This window comes from Bactrocera latifrons, unplaced genomic scaffold (assembly GCF_001853355.1).
Source record: "Bactrocera latifrons isolate USDA-ARS-PBARC rearing strain unplaced genomic scaffold, ASM185335v1 scaffold_248, whole genome shotgun sequence".
NCBI classification, from domain to species: domain Eukaryota; kingdom Metazoa; phylum Arthropoda; class Insecta; order Diptera; family Tephritidae; genus Bactrocera; species Bactrocera latifrons.
Genome location: NW_017536052.1, coordinates 147300 through 172313, shown reverse-complemented (window position 1 = coordinate 172313; position 25014 = coordinate 147300). Strand labels below are relative to the sequence as shown.

At 34.7% G+C, this 25014-nt stretch overlaps 1 protein-coding gene across 6 annotated transcripts in view; it reads right to left on the bottom strand.

Annotated features, from left to right (window-relative positions):
* The window catches only part of LOC108969294 (transcription factor AP-2-epsilon), a 99338-nt gene that overhangs the window by 15282 nt on the left and 59042 nt on the right, over positions 1 to 25014 (bottom strand). For 2 of the 6 annotated variants that reach the window (XM_018933920.1, XM_018933918.1), the window contains 2 exons: positions 6522 to 6752; positions 264 to 449 (listed from right to left, as the gene is read on the bottom strand). In XM_018933920.1, the coding sequence (XP_018789465.1) occupies positions 264 to 449; positions 6522 to 6752 (417 nt within the window). Of the gene's footprint in view, positions 1 to 263; positions 450 to 6521; positions 6753 to 8629; positions 8713 to 25014 lie in introns of those variants that run through there. The other 4 variants (XM_018933923.1, XM_018933921.1, XM_018933919.1 and 1 more) reach the window with 3 other exon arrangements.

Sequence of the window (25014 nt, the reverse complement as noted above, 5' to 3'; positions counted from 1 at the left end):
TCTTTGAGACTTTAAGGTTTGGAGTTCTACCTAGAACTGATGAGTTCTTCAACTATTTGTGATTTAATTTATTATTGTGACTTTTAATATATTCAGAAGGATTACCGCTGTTTGGAAAGTGTATACTTAACTGATAACCAAATATCGTTGATAAGTTAAATCACTTTGTTATAAAAGTTAGGCGTTAGCGTAAACATTCTTTCAAAGTTTATTGTGTTATATCTGTTATAAAATCATTAAGAAAATATTTGGAGAGCACTTACCACATGGCCTTGTAGCTCCGCTTCTCTATGAGATCTGTGTATACCAAGTTGATCTTGAGTTGTTCGTAAGCCTGCTAATTGGTTATAGTGGTGCAAAGGGGCATGGTGCAGTGATGATAACGGTTGTCCATATGGATCTGTACCCAAATATTCTAAAGCTCCATGGTTCTGTAAATATGCAGGTACCTAATCAATATTAGATTAATTATGTAATGCCAAATTAACTCTCATTTACTATCAGACTACCTTATTATTAACATTATTTTAATTATATAAAGTATAAAAAAATATCTATTCTCACTTCTACTGCCTGAAATATCATGTTTGTACTAAGTAATAATAAATATAACATTAATTTACACTTTGGTATAATATAGTTAGACAACAACAATGCATATGTAAATTATAAGTATAACTATTTATATAAATTTTAAAAACATTTTCTATATACTTAACAGGGTATATTAAGTTTGCCATGAAGCTTGTAACATCCGAAAGGAAACGTCGGAGAACTTATCTAGTACTTAGTCTTACTATAAATTCTGTTACAAGTCTAGACCGTTGAACTTGAAACTAGAATACGTTTTTATTAATGTTAATTTAATTTAATAATGTGGACATTAAATGAGCGGAGTACAATTTTGCTTGAAGTGATCACATCTTCTTTTCATATAAGCTCTCAAACGATTCGGCCATTAATCAATATCAGCACCCACCATTTCTATTGGTTATTATAACCGAAGCTTTTCGAACCAAAGATGTTTTAATACTCTTCAAATTTCACTGAGAGGTTTGAAAGGCCATTTTCTCCAACTCTGACCACAGACTGTAGTTCAATGGATTTAACTGTGATCATCCAGCCGGCCAATTAGTTATGAAGCCAGGAATATTACTTTTTAGCTACTACTAAGTGATTTTTGCCTTAAGTGCTGGAGTTGAACCTTGCTGGACGATCCAATACTTTTCATCGAAAAGATGATTTACCACGCCTTTTGAACCATCTAGCTGGCACACTTTTGACCCAATTTGAACACCTTCGCGGAAGTGAAGAAGCGTAACGACTTTATGGAAGACTCCTCCTAAACCATTACAGTAGCTGAATAGCGGTCATGTTGAACATTTGGAATGACAGTTATTGCGTCTTTGGAAGTTTTTGCGTAAATTTTGTAGTTTTTCTTATTAAAAACATCTTAAACAGTGAACTTTTTTGCATAGCCGTTGACCGCGGGCCACTGAACAATCGCAGTCAAGCGGTTGTATGGAGAAATTTTTTATTTAAGAAAATATCTTCATGAAATTTGGCACGCAATATTATCTAAGGCAATAGTACAAGTTCCAAAGAAATTGTTCCGATCGGATCATGATGAGTCTTGAACATAATTTTCACTTTTCTGAAAATGTGCACACAAACAGTTTTTATGGCTGAATTGGTTTAAACTATGCGAGGACGACCAGTCATCTTTCTGACATTAACTCTTGACGTTTGGGGAAATGATCAATATTGCGGTAAATAAATATTCTTCGAAATTCCAAGTTTTTTTCTAGAATATCACAAAAACTCATAGAACACCCTAACGGTAGCTGCCCTTCAAATTGATCGATAAAATTCAAGTCCTTGCAATGAAAAGTTTTTTATACACCTGTGATAATACTCTTCATTGCCTCTGACAGCAATGTTAAACATTATGTGAATGGAAACATACATTGTGACAAAACGCATCAGAAAATTGTAAATAAAACGCAATATATTTAATTATTCATCAATATTTATTTCGTTTCCTTCAAAGTAGTCCCCAACAGTTTTAATACACTTGTGCCAATGATTTTTTCAGCCCTCGAAATACTTTTCATAAGCACTTTTTGTGATAGCCTTCAGCTCTTTCAACAAATTTTGTTACATCTCTTCGATCGAATGAAAATGGGTTCCACGGAGCGGCAATTTCAGTTTGGAGTACAAGAAAAAACACATGGAACCAGATCTGGTGAATACGGTGGTTGATCGACGATATTCATTGCGTTTTTGGCTTTAAATTCGGTGGCAATCATGGCTCGATACGAAAAACATTCAGCTTTATCGGGATGAGTCGAGCAAGAACGCGTTTCGGGTCGAAGATCGTTCAGAACGAAGCATGTCTTCAACGAACTCTCAACCGTCTTTGAAGAATTTGTACCATGCATATGCTTGTGTTTTTTGAATCAGCGTAAGCTTTTTGCAAACATTCGCTAGAAATATAAAATTTGAGAAAAATCCTTTCTTCGATATTTTAATCCATTGTAAAAATCGCGACGCACCGCTGAGGTGTACCGACTTAAGCAGCTGCTGTAAACAAACTTGTTGACAGATCGCGCTCATATTTGACATAGTTATTAAGGAATTTAGCAAAATACCTTTTTTTGAAATATTATTTACCCGGAGGATTGCATTTTATAAAGAGAAATCTAGTTATGTTTTGGATATTGCTAATAAAAGCTCATTTGCATAAGTGTTTTACAGATTGCTATATATAATACATATAGCATATATTTTATCATAAGATTTAAGTGATGGATTTCGTGGACCCAATTCTTACTTTTATTATGTTATCGGTGTATATTTGTTTATTAAATGTCACAGGGTTTTATAGAAATTAATAGAAAAGGGCGACGCCACCCTTCTTTAGATGAAAATCCTATGACTCAGAAACTAGTCGAACATTCTTATATTATGGTCTGAAAATGGACGAAATCGAACTATAACCACTCTTATTTCCCTCAAGTCACAATTTTAATTTTAATCTGGTTCTCTCACCTCAATCATCAGTAAGCATATTGGAATATAACTTTGCAAAAATAGTTTTCTCAAGGTATTGTATCTTACTTTTCAAAATTGTCAAAAACCGATGTAACTTCTCTAACTCTAGATATCGGATATATACTTATCGTTGATTTTAGACTCATAGCCAGGATATAGTTTCAGTATAGGCCCAAAACTTGGGGGAGGGAAAATCGCTAGGTCATAAAAAGTAAAGAATTAAAAAACTGTCAAGATAATACGACTGAATATTTAGCTTGGATCCAGCCATTGCATATTCACCCAAAACCTAGCGATATAATATTGCCTAAACTTTATTTTATCTCCGGTTGAACAAAAATTTCAAAATATATTTTGATGTGTACGCATTTCTTTAACTAACAGATTCCAAAATAATTTTTGTCTTTATTCTAATGGTAAAATTTATGTACCTCTTGATAAAATGAAAAAAAAAAAAGAAAAACAATAGCACTCTTTGACCTATACCACAATAGGATTAAAATTATAATGTTTTACTTTAATGAAAATATATGCAGGTTTAATGAACGACCAAAAGTTCAAATCTTTTAATCCGTTGTTCTTCGAAAGACATTAGCATAACCTTTATGACAGTCTGTACTGTATTTCTACACACCATCTAGATTCTACGCACTACCAGTACTTTGTATTTTGTTATTTTAAAATTAAGAAAAAACGAAGTTTGTTCATGCTGTCTTTGTATTGTGAATTTTAATTCATTACCAAAATCGTGTAACTTCAGAATGAATAACAGAGGAGTTCTCCACATCCGGAATAGCCTCCATAAGCGTAGCGATTCACGTTTAATATTTTCAATTGACTCAAAACGGTTTCCCCAGAGCAGAAGATAGAAAATTTTGCGAAAAACTCACGAAGAATCAATGCAGCATGCGACGGTGTATTATCGTGGTGCAAAAATCAAGAGTTGTTGGCTCATAATTTATATTTTTACGAATAGCTTCGTGCAAACGACACAAATCTCACTCGGATTGAATTCGGAGTGTACCACACCTCGATAATCAGAGAAAACGGTCAACATAACCTTGATTTCTGACATGCTTTGAGGTGGTTTTTTCGGATCGGCTCCCCTTTGCCACGATATTAGGTCGATTGATCGTCTGTTTACGTGTCGTAAGCATAAAGCAATAATACGTTTCATGACATCAAGGTAATCGGAAAGCAATGTTTCACAAACTCGGACACGATACTGTTTTTCAAACAAATTTTGTGGTTTTGGAATCAATCGTGCTTTCACTTTTCTTTGGCCCAAATGATCTTTGAAAATGGTTTTCGCTGATACCTCCGATATTCCAACGGTGCCAGTAAGACCGTTAATCGTCTATTCTCAAGCACAAATTCCTTTATTTTATTGACTTCTTGATCATCAGTTGACGTTGGCGGCCATCCTGAACGTGGTTTGTGTCTACGGGTTCGCGATCCTCTTTGAATAATTTTTATCAAACAAAACACTTCCTCGTGATAAACAAGTATCACCGAAAGACATTTCCAACATTCCAACCGCACACTAAATTTAATGGAACTTCTTTGTTGAATAATTTTACTCATCGTAAAAATCGCCGAATGCGCTTTATGTACTTCAGTTACACAAGCGTATACGAGTACTAATAATTATTTTGATATGACATTTGACACAGAGGTCACTGAGGGTCATACCAACCTAGAAAATAATATTTAGACGAATGGATTTTAGCGCGAAATTAAATGAAAAATCCTACTATCTTTTGCTCACTGCAATACAAATCGAGAAAGAATAATGATAATCAATTCCTGATAATATTGTTGCTTTGCCACTGCTATATATGGTGGTTTTGGAAATTCTGGTTGATTTTAAATCGTTTAGTAAATATATACCTCACATAAGAATTAAACATTTTTGGTTTCATAGTAGAAATATCGCCCAGTAAGTAAGATACCATAGAAACATCAAATGAACGTATAATCTGAGGTTCTTTATAACCCCTTATGCGGGGTAAATTGTGAAATTTTGTTAAGAACTTTCCTTCGGTCCAATATACTCGATAAGTGATATTCAACTTTCTAGCCGAATTTAAACTGTTTACGTTGGCCAATGCGCGTGATATTTTAATGAAAACGTAAACATGTTTTCTTAAACTCAATGAAATCTGATCTTGGTCTCAACCTCATGTCCCTAATATATTAAATTTCAATTTTTTTGGTGGACTTTTTCCTCATATACCCAATATAATCAATTTAGCCCCGTTGATTGACTTTAATTAATTATTCAATGTAGTATTGAAAGTAATGGAGTTTTTACCTGTAACATAAGTTCACGAATTCTTCGAATAACCATTTTAATTACCTGAAAATATATCACTTATCTTTGATCCTCAATGCGAGAGTATATCTGTTCGGTTATACTCGAATTTCAAAATTATGTGATGTTTACTCAATTGGATCGTGATACGATCTGTTCTCAAATTGTTTGGATCAGTGAGTCCTTTATTAGGTAAGAACTTCCTTTGCAGGAAAAAATAATACAATAAGAAATCCTTTGTAATAAAATTGCGCAACTTTTTATACATACGTAATGCCAATTTTTCTTGGTTTATTTCAACTACTTAATTGGTAATATGACCTTTGTTTTAGATAATACCATTGGTTCAAATGTTTTTTTGGAAAAATTTTCTTTAGATATAAGTTCATGCGCTGTCGCAAGATTCTTTTGACCCAAGATCTATCGGCAGATATCCAGAGAGCTCTTTACCCTCAGTAAGACTAACTTCTTCTTAGTTGGGGGGTTCTTACAGGACATTGCCCTATCGATACATCTCAACACTTCATTATTAATTATCCCGCGTTTTCGAGGGTAAGGCTTAAACACTTGGGAGCTCACACTTTCAGATATACTATCGTGCTTGGGAGTAGAAATAAAACGCCTTAGCAAAACTCTATAGGCCTCAAGGCCAACTTATCCGACTATGAGATCGGTTGCTGGAGTTCTGTTTCCATGGCTTCACAGAGGACTGCGAATAGTATTATGGTTCAAGTGCGATCCATTGATCAGCCATCGATTGACGTCTCATAACCATATTCGAAATATTCTTGGTGAATTTTTATAAGATAACTTGCGCTAATAATTCTGAATGTATACGAATGGAATAATGAGGACCGGAGGGGAGGGTATCAAACTCTTTTCAACATCTTATCATTATGAGCTTATGTTTTGTCTATCTCTCTTAATTAATGTTCAGGTGAAAAAACTCTATATTGTGCAACTGATTGTGAGAATAAAAAAAAAATACCTTAAACTGATTTGGTTACTGAAAGTTATTAATCAGTATATACATATGTATAGCTATAAATAATAATGCTAATAATAATAATATAAACGTATATAATAAATTATTATGCCAGCTTTATCAGTGGTTATCAAAATTAAGAACTAAAATTACAGTTACATGTATTACCTGTTGTTGGGGCGGACTTTGAGTTGAATGATGAAACGGTGGAGGAAAGTAGGGCGGTTGGAAATCTGATTGAAGAGATTGGTGATGCATTGTTGCTGCAGATCCGTGAGTACTGCCATGGCTACCGTGTCCAGAAGAAGGTCCTCCACGGCCACTGTGGCCACCCGTGTGTGTAGTATAAGCAGGACTACTGCTTGATAACCCCAAGCTGCCATGACTAGTGAGGCGTTCCTGAAAAAAGTTTTAATTAGTGTTATAGTACTCGTATGTTGAAATATTTGTTTCATGTAATAAAAATATTTTATACAAAGTATGATGTATTTATTCCCAAGTATAAAAACTCATTAGCAGTTAGAGTCGGCTTTAAAAGATCTTAAGATTTTCGGATAATGACACCTATGTATGTATGTATACATAGCTATGTGCTATGGGGTGATCCAATACCCTTTTTTGAGATATCACACGTGGGTCATGTTAAGTAGTCATATTATTTTTGTTCAGTATTGTTGGGCATTTCGTCGTGAAAAAACTTACTTCTGAACAACGTCCTGTAAAGAATGTATTTTTCGTGATTTGCTCAACTTATGATCAATATAATCAGCGTATTGAGCGTACTAGTCCCACCCCCATCAATCTTGAGACACAGCATTTATTATTGGATTCGACTAAATAGTCCACGTCCGACACCAAGTAAAGAAGCAGCAGTTGAGAGTGTACTCGAAGACCATGGAGAGTCAATTCGGCGTCGTTCGCAACAACTCGGACTGACGTATGGAACGGCTTGGCACATTTTACGTCCAGATCTTTACATTGAAAGCGTACAAAATACAGCTTGTGCAAAAACTGAAGCTGCTCATCCTTCCGAAATCACATGGCTTCGACATATTCGAGCAAATTTCGTTCAGCGATGAGCCCATTTCTGGCTCAGTGGTCAAGCGGAATTGCCACATTTGGGACGAAGAGCAAGTTGAAGATATTCAAGAACTGTCATTTCATCCAGAAAAAACTACAGCTTTACGTATTTTGTGTGCCGGTGAAATCATCGGTTCATATTTCTTCATGATGATGCCGATGAGAACGTAACTGTCAATGACGACCGTTACCGCACCATGTGATCCGACGATTTGATGCCTGAATTTGAAGCTCGTAATTTCGGCGACATGGGGTTTCAACAAGATGGCGTTACTTACAAACATATCGTATTAAATAATGGATTTATTGAGAGAACACTTCGGTGAGCAGATAATTTCACGTGGACAATTCCGCCTCGATTTAGGCCAATTGTTAAATTAACTTATATTTCTCTTATATCACGGTACATTATGTGTCTATTATAAATATGAAAATTTAATGGTCAAAAAACTAAACTTTTTCTTGAATTCAAAATGGAAATTCAATCGTATGTAAAATTAAAATCAGCTTTAGGTCATAATTTTATGTAGAGCATTGGTTCAAAAAGAAAATTTAACATTTAATTTCTACTTGAAGAATTCTAATGAATGCGAAAACCGTTTCTAGTCATGTGATGTTACCAAAATAACAAAAAAATGTATGTTATTGCTTTCCTCCTTTTTTACATAAAAAAAAAAACATTATTATAATGGCTGTAAGCTTATGAAAATTGATGTTACGTTATTTTGCATTTTAGGTGGTGATTAATATTTAGTTTTTAAGTTATATTGCATCAATCATTGTTCGCTTGACTTCTTTTGTTATCAAATCAAAGATTGAAAAGTGAAGAATACTCCGCCAATATTTATAATTGTAACTATATTATTACTTTATAATTTAAATTAGAAGCTACCACTTTGTAAGTGTGAACGTCTTATTTATTATATATGACTTAAGCGAAATCGAAATTATTGGCTGAAATCATCTGTACAGGATAGTTATCATATTATCTATCCATATTGGAGAGCAAGCAGCAGAGACGGGTGCTAATTTTTTTTCGCCTAATAGATAAAGAGATTTTGTAAAATTCTAATTTGTCCCATGATTTTAAATAAATATGATTTCTTGCAGTTTTGTACGGTTAAATGTTTCCGTTATTTATAACCATAAATTTAGATATAAATGTAATTATTTATTTTATTTTTTAATAGTTTTACCTGCGCATTTATAACTGTGGGCATGTCGATATAGGCTAAAGTCATATTCACATTTTTTATTTTGAATGCAGAAACTTAATTCAACACGTTTCTTTAGTATTTTTTAGCATGTATATTTTGCTATTGGCACTTAATAAAAAACATTTGCATAAATATGCGATATAAGCTTTATGGATTAATAATTTAATAATATTTTGCTCATAGCCACATTAAATTCTCACACTTATCTCGAGTTACAATAACAAGCACATTAATTGTATAGACCTAATTCTTCGTACAGGAGGAAATAATGCGACACGATTCCACCTTCACGCATTACGCGGCAACTGCGAATAAGAGTGCGTTAAAAATATTTGCCTTCTTACACCGCTTAGCAATGAAACAGGCCAAAGTTGCCCAAACGACGCAAACGCGTATTTTGCATTTGAAAAAAAAAAAAAAAAAATCAGCAACCTATTCTACGTTATAGCAAAATGTAATGATAGCAGCGTGGTACAAGAACCATGGAAGAATGGTGAGTTGTGAGTACGCGCAACACACATACAGCGGTACAAGACGGCTTGTCTGCTTATCCCGGCAGCACTGGCTTGCCAACGACCAGAGTCCCAGCTCGTTTGGCGCAATAGTTCGCAGCGTTCATCCACTCGTAATATTCGGGTGTTTCGTGTTGAAATTTAACTACCATTAGCTACTAACTGCGTGCGCTGCTACGTGTAACGCGAAAGAGCGGCAAATGTGAATAGAGCACACTCGTACACAAATACATTTCGTGAGTTTTATTATATGTACAATAACACATACATATGTATGTACATATTACTTTGCTACCGTACGGAGATAAAGTGACAAGCAGTAACAAAATGATTCGATATCATTAAACAAATTCGTCAATTTCTCCCGAGGTTAAGCACATAATCCAAATTTTTATTGCTAATATACATAAGCATAAGTATATCGCAGGCGTAATTATATTTATAACCATAAATAATCAATAACGGGGCAAGATTGATCATGAATTGTTTGAAGGTCAGAGGCTAAAGTATTGTGCTACGAGCAGATCTCAGTCTCCGAGTTAGAGCGCTAAGGTTAAAAATTCGGATAAGATTATATTTATTTTAATCTGGATATTAAATGAGATAATATGAATAGTGTGTATATATGTATGTAAGTACGTATGTTTGGTGAAATTCCTCATAAACGGACACACACCGATGCAGTGTTTTTGTCCGGCTAAGGGACAATTCGTATATGGGGCTGTGACAAAGGTTGGGATAAGTTATTCTGGTGGGCCAATGAGCCACTCATAGGCCAAGCTTCGACCTTTGCGATTCCAGATGGAGTTCAGTTACTAGTTCCATGAGGAGTAGTCAATCTTTAGGATGCCTGCGAACTTTAACAGACTCTGTGGTCTCACTATCGATACCTCCTGCAATGTACCATACTGTGTGGAACCCAAAGCGTACAGCGTATTCTTTCCAATTCAAAACAAGTGAACAAGAGATGCACTATAGTTTTCCTAGTGACTTGCTCTAGACGTTTGCCGCCTTTTGGAACTTATGTACTTTCCGCTTATAGGAATTGCTTTTGTATGTAATAATAAAAAAGTTGAGTTCATGCAATTCGTCCAGTTATGGGGGATGCCCGGCTATGAAGACTGTTCGTAATGGGTTCATTGATCTCAGCATTTTAATAAGTTTAAGATAATAGGGAACTGTTTACCAGTTTTTAACCATTTTCCGCACAATGGCACATTGCTATCTGGAAAAAATATTTGCGTAATCTTTTATGATGTTTCCACTGGCAACTAATTTCTATATTTCAAAGTGAATGAATCGGTTGAATTGAAAATTGTGTTTTGTGAAAACTAGGCGTCGTGTTAGTCTGATTTTACTCTTTTTCACAGCGTTATGTGAGAATGTTAGGATAATGTTAAGCAAAGAATTTCGTTGATATTGATTGAGTAGTTCATGAGATATTAATTTTCACCGAAAAGTTAGAATCCATTCTGTAGTGTCACTGGTGTGAAGTGTAATGTTTTTGGCGTATTTAATAGGGCAATTGAAAAGTCTCTACCATAACAAAAAACATTTTGTAGGCAAAATTTGCTTTTATATTCAAGGCTGATACACTAATTACACCGACCATCCTACTTTTTGATATAATTTTTGCAGTACTATTTGTATTTTGTTTCAAAATAGTCCAAAGTTTTGCGATGATTATAAAATAATGAATGTGGAAGGAATTCTAAGTCCAATTCATAGATTTTTGCCACCATTTTCACCAACTTGTGATACGAAGCATTTTCTTGGCGAAACAGTACTTTCCTCTCCTTCAAATGTCGACGATTTCGCCCTTTTCAAACGGTGCAATAACACAATCTACTTTTCGCTCTTGATGGTTCTTCCTTTCAAGGTAATCAATAAAAATTATTCCATGCGCATCCCAAAATACATACGCCATAACCTTTCCAGCCGTCTTCTATGTTTTCCACGCTTTAGAGCGGGTATCGTGTGCAGTTCACTCGGATGACTGTCGACTAGATTTCGGAGGGAACTGATGGAACCAAGTTTTATCTATGTATTACGCTTGAACATCTCCAAACACTGTTCCGAATCATCAACACGTCGTTGTTTTTGGTCAAACGGAAGCTGGCGCGGCACCCACTTTGCACAGGGCTTTCTCATACCTAAATATTCGTTAATGGTGTCACGAGCATTGTTCAGTTGATATCTTTAGAGTGCCTGTTATCTCGAAAATTTTCACTGTACGATCATCCAAGTTATTTTCAGGAATGTTTTTGATGTTTTCGATGTTTTCGTTGGTAACAGCCACTTTTGGACGCTCAATGCGTTCAATAACTCTTTATCAAGCCAAATTCTTTCACCAACTGTACTTTTTCAAAAAGCAATATTTTGTCAACACTTGAAATTCCCTTTTACAAATTTTTTCACAGTAACAAAAGTTTATCATTCAAATGATATAATTCACACATTAATGATGCGGCAGCTGTTAAATTTATACACGGGCCTTTTGAAAGTTAGTTACCTAAAAACAATATCGATTCAATTCTGGTAGCACCATACGGCGAGATACTTTTCGATTGACCTGTTATTTTGTGAGTTATCTCACTTTTAGTAGTTTTCAAAATTCAATGTAATATGGTGATGGAATAAAAGAATGCGAATTTTCAGAGAAGTCCATTCATTATTTAATCTTTGTATACACTAATTAATTACTTAATCTTTTTAATAACTAAAATTCCTCCTAAAATCATCAGCAATGCGTCAGGAGGTTTTATCGAAATTTTTGTAAATTTGAAACGGATATTTCCACATTGGATGTTATGGATGACGTCAAAGAAAAATCATTGCACAATTTTCCATTTTTCGATTTACCGAGCCATGTACATTGCCCACGCACTACTAAAATGTATTGCACCTTACTTTTGTGTGCACACATACATGCGTAGTTGTATGGTTACTTGTGAAAGTGTAAACTTCGTACCCTTCAGCAATCTCTTATTTAACAATGGCATAAACTGTGTGAAAGGAATAGTGATAATATTATCAAAATGGCATTTGGCATCCTGTGGGAAAGCATTATGAGCTGTTTTCTTTGAACTCTAGCCAGTCCAGGAAAATATAAGATTCACTCACTTCCGCGAATCGGTGCCAGCATTATGTTTTGTAATCATCGATTTTTTATTCATATGCAATCTACATATACATATATAATATTAGATTTTTGGGAAATTTGGTATTTCTGGCATATATGTATGTCAGTCGCGACAAGTTTGTTTTGCACCAAATTCAAAAGTTTTATTGAAATGTTGTAAAAGAATTATATAATATATAATTTTTATGAGTTTTATTTTTATTGCAGAAGTTTACGAAAACTGTTGGGTCAAGATTAAGAAACTGACAGAGGACGAATTTAAAATGGCATATAAAACACTATGTTAATTAAAGTCGGATTCAATTGGCTGTAAAAACTTTTTTGATACTCAAAAAAATGGTAACTCCCAAAGTACTACACCGTAATGATTTCTGTGTTATGATAATTCTACGTATGGTTCTTAAAAAAAACTGTCTGAAAACATCTAAAATTAATATAATATAATCTAAATAACGGATACTATAAATTGTACACAATTCTCTTGACAAGTTTTTTGAAGTCTTGTCCATTTATTAGAGATAATTTGAACGAAATATTACTAAAGTAGTGTCCGTGTCGGTCATTGGACAACTTTCCACTTATAGGAATTGCTTTTGTATGAAAATAATAATGAAAACGTTGTGTTCATGAATTTTGTCCAGTTATGGGAAATGTGCGGCTATGAAGACTGTTCGTAATGGGAAATTTCACTGATCAAAAAAGTGGTAACTCCTAAGGTACTACACCGTAATGATGACAATACTAGACTTATCAAACGCATTAAATATTTTATTTTTACAAAGTCATATCTAACGCGGTCAGTACAAAATCTAAGGCAGGTGTCAAGAAAATGTTGTTCTAAGAAATTATTGAATGATGATCTTGATTACTCAATATAGTTGAAATTATTTTTGTCTCAAATTTTGTATTTATAACCAAATTTCTTATGCGGAATCGTTGCGAATGTTGAAAAGGGTTTATGGTGATTCAGTTTTATCAAAGACGGCTGAGAGATTGTGTGAGAAAAATATTAGAAAAGTGAAGAATGTGGCGCTTGAAAATCGTCTGGCAAGTGTTAAAGAGACGGATCAACCGTGAAACCCGTTTTCAGTCGATCGAAGACATAAAACGAAATTCGGTGAAGGAGCTGAAGGCCATCTCAAAATGTGGTTATAAAAAAGTTTTTGAGAACTGGAAAAATCGTTGGCGTAAGTGTATTACATTTGGTGGGGATTACTTTAAAGGCGACAAAATAAATATTGATGAATAATTACATATTTTGTTTTCCGGGTACTCTTTTGTCACAGTGTATATTTTTATAATCAAATGAAATTTTGAAAATATATACATATGTACGTATTTATACGCAAATTTGAAAATTTTCCATTTGCTGAAACTTATGCCGGACTTACATAGGTAAGCACAGAATTGGCAGGAATTTGACAGCTGAGCTTTGCTATTAGGGCATTGAGTGTGTTTACAGTTTGATCATTTGAGTGAATTCAAAAGGAATTTGGTAATTAAAGAGTACAGAGGTATAGATTTGGTTATTAAAGAGCACTGAGGTGCAGGGATTATACAAGTTCTGTCGCAAAAGAAACAGGACTGTTAAAATAAAACAACAAAAAATTAATATTTCTCAAAAGTTACATTTTTTTATTCAAAGTCATTTTTCGGAATGCTCTTGAGAATATCGGTCGTCGGCAAATGAAGTTTTCCAAATAGGTAAAAATCCCACGGTGCCAGATCAGGTGAGTAGGGTGAGTGATTAATGGTGAATATGGAGTTTTTTGTCAAAAAATCAGTGACAAGCGTCGACCGATGACACGACGCATTATCGTGCAACAGGCCCTAGGACCCTGCCTTACGGTGTTGTGGTCGAGCACGACGAATGCGTAACAATGCGTGACAAAATACGCTTCATAACACCAAGGTAAAATACAGCATTAATCCTTTGGCCAGGTGGGACGAACTCTGGGTGTACAATACCCTCTGAATCGTAAAAACAAATCAGCATTGTCTTTATATGCAATTCTATGTATTTTACGAGCGATGACCAAAAGCTGCTGTCACTTTTTGATCGATAACGTCAATTGTAGTTATCTAATTGTCTTAAAATTTTTACGAAATGTCAACAAGAGATCAGTTATATTTAAAAGGTTCTGTTTCCTTTGCGATAGACCTTGTATAAAAAGTACTAAGTTAGCGTAAATAATAAATCTACTTCGATTAAATAAATTCAATATTGAGCTTAACATTTACTATTTAATAAAGTAATCTAAGTGTTGGTCTAATTTCGAAAGTTTTATATTATCTATTATAAATAAATTCTTAAAATTCTTTAAAGATATCGTCAACTAAAATACAATAACAATATCGAAACATCACTTTTCATAAATTTACAAGCTAAGGAAAAACGAAATAAAACCACTCATATTGAAATAAAATTTATGTTTTGGTTATAAAATGGTTATATATTGGATATCTAACAGCGGAAGCTGAGAATAAAAAATAAATAATAATAATAATCACAATAACAATAAAAACCCGATTTCGTTTTTTTTTTCTGATGATACAACGTTCTGCATTTTAGGTGATATTCATTGAGTAGTTGTTTTAACGATTGTATTGCAATCATTTGCAGTGAATTCATTGTCGCGTAGACATGAAACCTTCCACTTTTAGATCCATAACTATTAAATATAACGTTAATAATTTCATATACGTACATGAGTATGTATGGCTGTGTGTGTGACTCAGTGCCGACCTACACAAGTTTCGCCTGATATACAAAAGCGCGCCCGCCTGTTAACTGTACGTTAATAAGGTTGTCAATTTAGTTACAGCGTCCAAATCTAAACAACTGCTGGAACGATGGAAATACGTGCTCTTACCTTATTTGGAGTCTATTAGGTAAAAAAGGATACCAGCAACATCTTATTAAAATGTTTACGCCATGATACAAAGAAATTATTTATGTCTCCTAAATTTAAAACTTGCCGAGTGACTTATCAAGCCCATCGGCTTCTGTTTACCTTTTTTCAAATGGGTGTAAATATGCATGTGCATGTGTATATATTTGTGTATCAACATAAATTATAATTGTAATATAAAGCAAAAGAAAGAATTACTGAAAAACGGTTGCACCGATTTTGATGGTACTCAGAGCAAACGTCACTACATATACTCGTACAGCAAGCGCTATCCAAAGTAGAAATTCTGTTAAAGAGCATAATAGTTTTGTTCGCCTAACGGCTGTTTGTTTCAGCTGAAACTTATTGTTAAAATGATACGGATGACGAGGCAAGTTGAAATCCGGGTATTTTCTGTCCTTCCGACAATGAGAAAATCGGTGAAATCGGTTTATAACCCCGACCACTCTCCATATTATGTTAGGTTCGTCTGGTAGGCCAATAAGCCACACATAGACCAGTTTTTTTCCTTTGCGATACCAGATGCAGTTCAGTTGCTAGGTCCAAGGGGAGTAGTCATCTTTAAGATTCCTGCGCTTGGCACGATTTTAACATACTCTGCGGCCGCACTATCGATACCTCCTCCAGTGGCATTACCCACCGAGCTATGCGCTAGAACCTTATATAAATTTTCCTTCAACCAGTAGTCGCCTCGTCGATTTTGTTGCGCAGTGTTTAGCGAAGAGGTCTGCAGGTAACAGGTTTAGTACTAGTTATCCACCATACTACTGCACCGTAAATCAGAATTGGTCTTACAATAGCTGTGTAGCACCAGAGCATGAGAGAGGGAGAGAGCCCCCAGGTTGTGCCGAGCATCCCCCCATATTAACGTTTAGACTGAACTACTTAAAGTGCGATATCTCACTACGTCATTACGACAGAAGGATTAAACTTCACATCCGAGATGGTACGGAAGGGGTTGATAAGACTCATTCCTGTTAGATGAAATACATTTAACGAACTAAACGTCCAATTTTCGTCAAAATTGGATTACAATATTATCTTTACATTGATATCTAGCGACAATGAGAGAAATCGGGCAACCAAATAATTTAAATAAATAAAAACAATATGTTAATTACATATATATGTAAGTATATTAGGGTGCGTAAAATAAAAAACATTTTTTTCCTTGGAACTCTGGAAAGTAGATTCTTTGACATCTATACGAAAAGCTCTTCAAGTATGTACTCTCAATTTGACGAGAGTTTCTCCGCATTTCAGTTCTCTATATTTTTTTTTTCTTATCATCATATGAAAAAAATTATATCTCGCTTCCAACTGCTACAACAAAATAACTAGTTTCCTCGATTTTGTAGGAAGTCTGCTCTACAAAAATTGTCACCTATTACTAACAAAAATAATGAATATTTTGAAACGCTTAACTAAATTATAACGGATGATCCAATTAAAAGTAGTTTTTCAATATTTCAATATAAGCCCATTTCTGGCTCAATGGGTATGCAAACAACCTAAATTGCCGTTTTTGAGACGAGGTACAATCTGAAGAGATTTAAAAGCTGTCACTTCATTCAGAAAAAAAAACACTTTTGGTGTGGTTTGTGGGCCGGTAGAATCATCGATCCACATTTCCACAAAAGTAATGGCGTTGAGAACGTAACCGTCAATGGTGACCGTTATCGCGCGATTATAACTAAGGTCGTGTGATAGCGCATCGTTAGACTTTTCACTTTGGGGATATGTAAATTCTAAAGTCTGTGCGAACAATCCCGTTTCGATTCAGGCCTTGGAGCAAAAAATCACGCGTGTCATTCGCCAGTTACCAGTCGAAAATTGAACTCAACGATGGCACCATCTGAGACGCAGCCGTGGCCAACATTTCAAGATGATAATCTTCAAAATATAATTGCCAAAGAATGTTCTTTAGAATGATATTAAACATTGACCAATAAATTTTAAGTTTCTGTGTTTTTTCTCTAAAAAAGTACGAAACCTCGAAATGGATCTCCCTTTAAGAGAACTTTTCTATTTAATATAGAACTAGTTTCTATCTCCTAATAAAGCAAAAATATAAAATCGTACACGGACGACGTGTCAGTTACAATTATGAGCTCACACTTGAAATTTTTTTTAGTGATGTCTAAGGGTCCCCTTAGGAACACCAAAGGGGAAAAAATTGATTCTGTAGCCACCCTAGCATTAACCATGTGACATTTTATTCCGTTTCAACCTACAGTTTAAGATTAATAACCTCTTATTACATCATTAAAAACGATTAAGGAATATGTAAATTTTCTGCTCTGACCGTTGCCTAAGAATATTGTGCAACCAGAAAACAAAGCTAATTGATTTTTGCCTCTTCAAGAAACCAACTTAATGTCTATAGCGGTTACGCTCATTCATTCGCATCAATTTCCATACGTATTCATACGTATGTGTGTATATGAATGGGGTTATTCACAAACCTGGCTCATTTAAATAAGCTTCTAAGTTAAAAGTATGGTAAAATTTATTAATATTTCTTTCTATCTCTAAAGACAAGAACAAAAACATTGTGATAGTTTTGCACCTAGCAAATGAAGCATCAATAAAGCAAACGAGGATTGCTTAATTTTCAAGTGTTTTGTATAAACATATGCCATTTGAAGTTTTTTCTCTAAATGGATACACGAAACACAAGGATAAACGCGAGTAAACAATCATAAAGCTTCACATTAGGTTAAGGCAGTTTCTTAAGAAAGTTAATCTACCAAAGAACAAAATAAGAGCAGGTGTAAGTTCTCTTATGGAAGGTCATCAGCATTCTGTATTTGTATCAGATACGAACAAAATATCTTCGAAAGAAACGCTTATAACATTTTTATATCCTGAACACCCAGATGGTAATGTCGGGGATTACGAAATGTATGTAAAAGTTGCGTTGTAGTCTACGTGAGCAGATAATTTCACGTTTTGGTCCGCTCGATTGGCCACCAAGATCGTGTGATATCACACTGTTAGACTTTTCCTGTGGGGATATGTAAAGTCTAAAGTCTATGCGGACAATTCCTCTTCCAAGCGGCCAACATTTGAAAGAGATAATCTTCAAAATATAAATGCCAGAGAATATTCGCCATTAAATTTGAAGTTTCTGTTTTTTTTTTAAGTAAGGCACCTCGAAATGGATCACCCTTTAGTAGCTGCCATACAAACTGAGCGATCGGAATCAAATGCTTATATGAAAGGTTTGTTCATTTTAAGGGATATTTTCAGGAAATGTTTCATAGTATTGTACCAAACAACGCAATAATCTTCGAATAAATTGTCCAAATCGCACCACTATCGCATAATGCGTCTAAGATTCAAGAATTTCTTGTTCGAAAATATTTTTATTCGTTAAGGGTATTCTCGATGTAACCGAAGTTAACCGTAAGGCAATATTAATTTATTGCTGATATTTGGTCTTTTATAACAGATATTCAATTTCAACTCTTTAAGAAATAAATCATAATAGTACGTTTGTATTAAAATCCTTGTATGTGCTTTTGTCTACAATATTAATGAAACTTTTGATTTCAGCAAACAAAATGCGTTTTTACGACAGACCTAATATATAAATTTACACATACTTATTTTCTTTAATGCTAGTGTGTCTCAAATTAAAATAATTTTGATTGATTACTTTGGATTATCTTGTCATTCACCAACATCAAATGGAATATTTATCAGCTCCAAACCTGTTTATTTTTACGTTTATAAAAAATCTCTCGGCTGTTTTTTCATTACTCGGCTGGTGAATTATATAATTTGGTACCTAAATACCTAAACATTCGATAGCTAGTATCTACAAATATACATATGTATGTACATACTTATATGTAAGTATGTGTAGAGCTTTGGCGTGTAAATAGAATTTCGAATTTTATTTGTGCCAAACTCGCAATCAGAAATCGTTTTAACAGAATCCAATAGTATGTTTTTATCTTTTTAGCTATAAGTTTACTTATAAAAGCTAAAGCGAATTTTCTGTTGGTTTAGCTTGACCCTTCCACTTGAGATTTATTTTCTTTAACACTCGGTTCATTATTTATACATGCTTGTGTGCATATGAAGTGTTCGTAACTACGTATCTACGTGTATTACGTTGCTCATGGACACACATATCAACATGTGTGTATTTTTACCGTCTTGTATTCGTATGTTAGATTTCTATTGTTTGGCATGAATATGCTGAAATTCGAAATGAAATTAACACTGGTCAATACTCCCGTAAATTATATTGGAAGCAGAAGGCTTTGAGGTGCTTTACGATATTTTTTCTACTCTCCACCAATGTTTAATTGCGCAAATCCAGTTTTAAGCAAAAAAATATTGTACACCGAATTTAGACAGCCATATATACTGGCTAAGTACCGGAATATTTACAACAACTACATAGGCAGCCTCTTTATCTATTACACATTCACATTATTAATTTTCGTCATTTCACTTGGCATTCAAATGAAATTTTATCCACTTCCCTATGATCAATTGTCATTAAGAGTTCTTTGACTCTAAACCTGGTTAATTTTATATCATTGCATAAAATAAATATGTCCATGTGCAAATGAATACAACTTTGAATGCTTATAAATATGAGTACTTGAAGAGGTTTATTTATTTTGTTTCAACAGCAATATGCTTGTAAAATTAACTACGTACATTACATTTATATACATTTGACAATAGAAATCTGTTTTTTCTAGTGTTCTATATTCAAAACGGTGCTTTGAGGTGGTGTTTTTAATTGTCTGGGACCATAATAAATCAGCCAATCCTTACTAATTTCCACTTTATGCTTTGAATTCAACTGGAACTGAAATCCAAATTATTCACTAAGACTTCAAATCCTTCTCCAACAGATACTTAAACTTGCAACGATTCATATTACTCTCAATAAAGGCTATATCACTCCAACTCTAGAGCCCGTAACAGCTCTCCACATCATGAAGCTGCTGCCATCATATTTAACCGTTGGTAACAAGTTCTTAGATCAAGCTCCCCCTTAGTTTTGCTTCAAACTTTTTCTCTTCCATCTCTATCATAAATGTTGAACTTCGCTTTAACTGGAAATAAAACTTGTTTTACAAAAGTACATGCAAATTTTCGGTTTTTCTTCTGAAATAAGTGGTTTCTTGCATAGGGTTCCTTTGTGGAACCCGTTATCATTTAGAGTTCTTTGTATTGCTTTTGGATAGATTATCCGTTGCGATGTAACTGTTATGTATTCGGTATGAAGTCTCTACGAGCTAGTACCACTGCGCGGCTTAACTTTTGTAAAACCACTATTTTCGAAACTTCCTTTTATAGTATTATTTATGGTATACCGTTGCTCGACCCAATTCGGGAACTAAACCATATAAGTAATGTATAGTATCTATATTTTTTTTTTTTTATAATTTGTTTGTTTTTTTAACACCCTTACGACCCTTTGACAAGAACTCATGATGCACGACGTTCCTCGGTTTGGGCTCATGCGGCTTCCATTGGGATGATAGAACCTTGGTTTCCATGTCATAACCATAAACCCATGATTCGACATACATATGTAATTAACGATACTTTTCGTAAACACCTCGTATATAACTGGAAATCTGATAGAGCGAAGTTATAGAGTATAATCGATCGAGGTAAAAACAAAACTTGATATAGTTTTAAAGCAGCACACATTGTCTTTATAAAAGTAGAGCTTAGCTTTGGCAATTACCTCTTTATTGTGGACTGTAAAATATTGGCAGCATCCGTCTTCCATTTACCTAGAATTAGCACAGCTCTAAACACTACTTATAATCATAGATGATTTGATATTTTTAGCCACTTGGAACTCGTCAATTTTCACAGAGTTTTCAAAGCTATTTATTTACATATTAAGGAAATTTTCAACACTTCTAACACTCATCAAAGGACTTTCTGCTATCAACAGCATATATTTCCATTAAAAAATAAGATTTCATTAACTCAAGAAATGTATTCTTAAATCAACATTGTTCACACCAAAATATTATACCTCGTGAACTAATTGTCTAACAAATAATCAAAAGTCATGACGTTTATATACATATATGTATGATACATAGATAATACTACTACTACCATCTATATGATTTCTATTAGTTGGCTTATAACAAATAGTTAATGAGATATAGCATTTCAGTGAAGCAACTTGTGTTAGTTTACAAAAAATGGACCCTAAAGCATTTCGTGTGTTAATAAAGCATTGCTTTTTTGGGGAAAATACAGTTGAATTTGGGCTCAGGGAAATTCACCGTTGAAAAGATATCTGTTAAGCTGAAAACATTCGAAATGAGCCAAGTAGGTGCCTCGCAAGTTTATAATCCAACGAAAACAATGAATTACTGATTCTGAGAAGCCTTTAAGTGCTCTCTAATCGGAATAAAGCCGAATTTTTGCATCGGTGATAGAAGCATTGCTCCATCATTTCCCACTGGAGTCCAATCGACAGCTATTCTAGTGGATTGCACATGATGAACCGGTTCTCAGGCGTGGAAAGGCGAAAAAGGCGGCTGGAAAGTTTATGAGAACAGTCTTTTGGGATGGACGTTATATAATACATACTCAGCGACTGATTACTGAGCCATTTATAATCTATTTCACTGAAGTTCTTTTGATCTATTCCAAATACTTAGCAATTGTATTATTTTTGATGAAGAATCTGTTTAAATTTGTAAGCATATATTCTATTGATTCCTACGAACATGAATTTTGAACAAATGCTTATGATTTGAAATATAACTTTTGTAGTAATGAGTTGTATTAAATTTTGACATAAAGAAATAAAGAGGATTCTATGTCCTTACCCGGGTTCTAAGCTACCTTCCCACCAATTTTTAGTCACATCGGTTCAGCCGTTTTTGAGTTATAAATGGTGTAACTAACACAACTTCTTTTTTTTTTTTTTGAACTATTAATTTTTTCCAGTCCTTTGTTGCACTGGGCACTTTTGTAGAGTGAACAATTCTGAAAAATATGTGTCTAAAGTCAAAGCGATGCCATAAAATACCTCTGATCTGTAGGAATTTAAACATAAAACTCACGATTGTAAAGTATTTTCTTTGGAAAATTTTTAAAGGCCTTGGTCCAGATCTTAATGTTAATATTAAGCGATAAAATTTTTAGGTAATTTTTTTTAGGATATTTCGAAGGAAGTTTCGTGACAGGACTGAAAAAAATTAATAGTTAAAAAAGAAAACACCCTAATAACATACATATGAGACATCCAAATTAACGAAATCTATAATGATGCGAAGTATGGCTCCACAAATTCTCATTTGATTTCATTAAAAGTCTGGACTAATAGCATTTACAATCCTCTGAGTTAAAAAAGATTGAATGATATGTTCAGTAAGCACTGTGGTTCTCGACTTCGACTATTTTTAGATGAAGTAATGTGATGTCGTGGTTGTCATTCGACTTCATTAATTTTCATTCTGATTAATGAGGTACTAGAGAGACATTTTTTCAGAAAGTTTGGTTGATATAACTATAACAAGTTTTCGCGAGATATTTTAGTAAAGTTATCGCAGATCTGGAGTTGAATTCCTCTCGTTAAACTGATAGTTTTTATATACATATGTTTATATGTGCTATGTAAGACTTTATTTCTATCTCGTATATACTTTGAACAATATGTAGGGAGAGTAGAAAAATAGTCCCAATCAGATTGCAAGGACATCCGCTCGTAAATCTTCCAATTGACTTTGTACAACATTTATTTCCTTCATTATTCATCATTGATACATTCTTACTAATGAAGTACACTGGGTGTGTGAATGGAAAATTCGTCGCTAGATGTCGCCCGTAGCGGGCTAACTGCTATAACGACAGATAATTTAGCCAAGTTCTGGCCCGGAGGTGCTGAGCTTAGATGAATGTGCAAAAAATTTACCAGAGCAGAAAATGTTACTGAAGATAAAACAGATATATAAATAAATTTATTAACATCATCCGTAGAGAAGGCAAAAAATAAGAATAATACAAATATGCACAAAGAACTAATTACCCTTGCCAGGGCGTCTAAAAATTCTATGATAGTACAAAACTCATGATTAATAATTAAATATATATTGGTTATATCGACCTTATCAGTGTGTCTTTAGATCCGTAAAAGGAGAATCGATACACACCACCTCTTTGTCAATTCCAAAGCTGCTTTTGAAAAGGAGCCGTTATGCCGCAACACGAAAAGCTCCGTCAGGATTGGGAAAAACCTCTCCAAACCGTTCAATACCAAACAAGGTTTCAGACAAGGCGACTCCCTTCTTCAATCTGCTGCCGGAGTAAATAATTCGAGCTGCAGAACTTAATCGAGTAGGTACAATCTTTTATAAGAGTGTACAGCTGCTGGCGTATGCCGATGATATTGATATTATATCTCACCCGCGTCGTTAGCTCTGATTTCTCTAGACTGGGTAAGGAAGCAACACAAATGGGTCTGGCAGTGAACGAGGGCAAGACGAAATATTTCCTGTCATCAAACAAACAGTCGTCGCACTCGCGACTTGGCACTCACGTCACTGTTGACAGTCATAGCTTTGAAGTTGTAGATAATTTCGTCTATCTGGAACCAGCGTAAACACCACYAACAATGTCAGCCTAGAAATCCAACGCAGGATAACTCTTGCCAACAGGTGCTACTTCGGACTGAGTAGGCAATTGTGAAGTAAAGTCCCGTCTCGACAAACAAAAACCAAACTCTATAAGTCACTCATAATTTCCGTCCTGCTATATGGTGCAGAGGCTTGGACTATGACAACAACAGATGAGTCGACGTTGCGAGTTTTCGAGAGAAAGGTTCTGCGAAAGATTTATGGTCCTTTGCATGTTGGCCACGGAGAATATCGCATTCGATGGGACGATGAGCTGTATGAGATATACGCTGGCTAGTTAATGTAAAACACTACAGCTCTGAAAGTATTCGACGCATTATTCGCCTGGGGAAGCAGAGGAAGACCTCCACTCCGTTGGAAGGATCATGTGGAGAAGGATATGGTTCGCTAGGAATATCCAATTATCGACTCTACTAGGCGAATATTGCATCTCGGAACCGAATCATTTAGTTGTTGATAAATTTTCAGGATTTACAAACGTAAGAAGTAAGTCTGTTCATTCTGGAATGGCAAATTAAACCGAGAATATCTCACGTGAAAACTATCAAAAAAGCCAACTCCGAAAAAAGTATTTTCTCATTGAAAACCACACGTCTAAAAAGGTAGCCGTTATTAGGAGTACAGTGATTTAGGTTAGTTAAGTGGAGTTTACTAAGAAGTTCGAATAGCAATTACCCGCCTGAAGAACAACAAAGCGGCGGGGGCCGATGGATTGCCGGCCGAGCTATTCAAACACGGCGGCGAAGAGCATGCATCAGCTTCTTTGTAAAATATGGTCGGACGAAAGAATGCCCAACGATTGGAATTTAAGTGTGCTATGCCCAATCCACAAAAAAGGAGACCCCACAAACTGTGCTAACTACCGTGAGATAAGCCTCCTCAATATTGCATATAAGGTTCTATCGAGCGTATTGTGTGAAAGATTAAAGTCCACCGTCAACAAACTGATTGGACCTTATCAGTGTGGCTTCAGACCTGAAAAATCAACAACCGACCAGATATTCACCATGCGGCAATTCTTGGAAAAGACCCGTTAAAGGAGAATCGACACTCACCACCTCTTCGTCGATTTCCAAGCTACTTTCGACAGCACGAAAAGGAGCATGCCTTTATGCCGCGATGTCTGAATTTCGTATCCCTGCAAAACTTATAC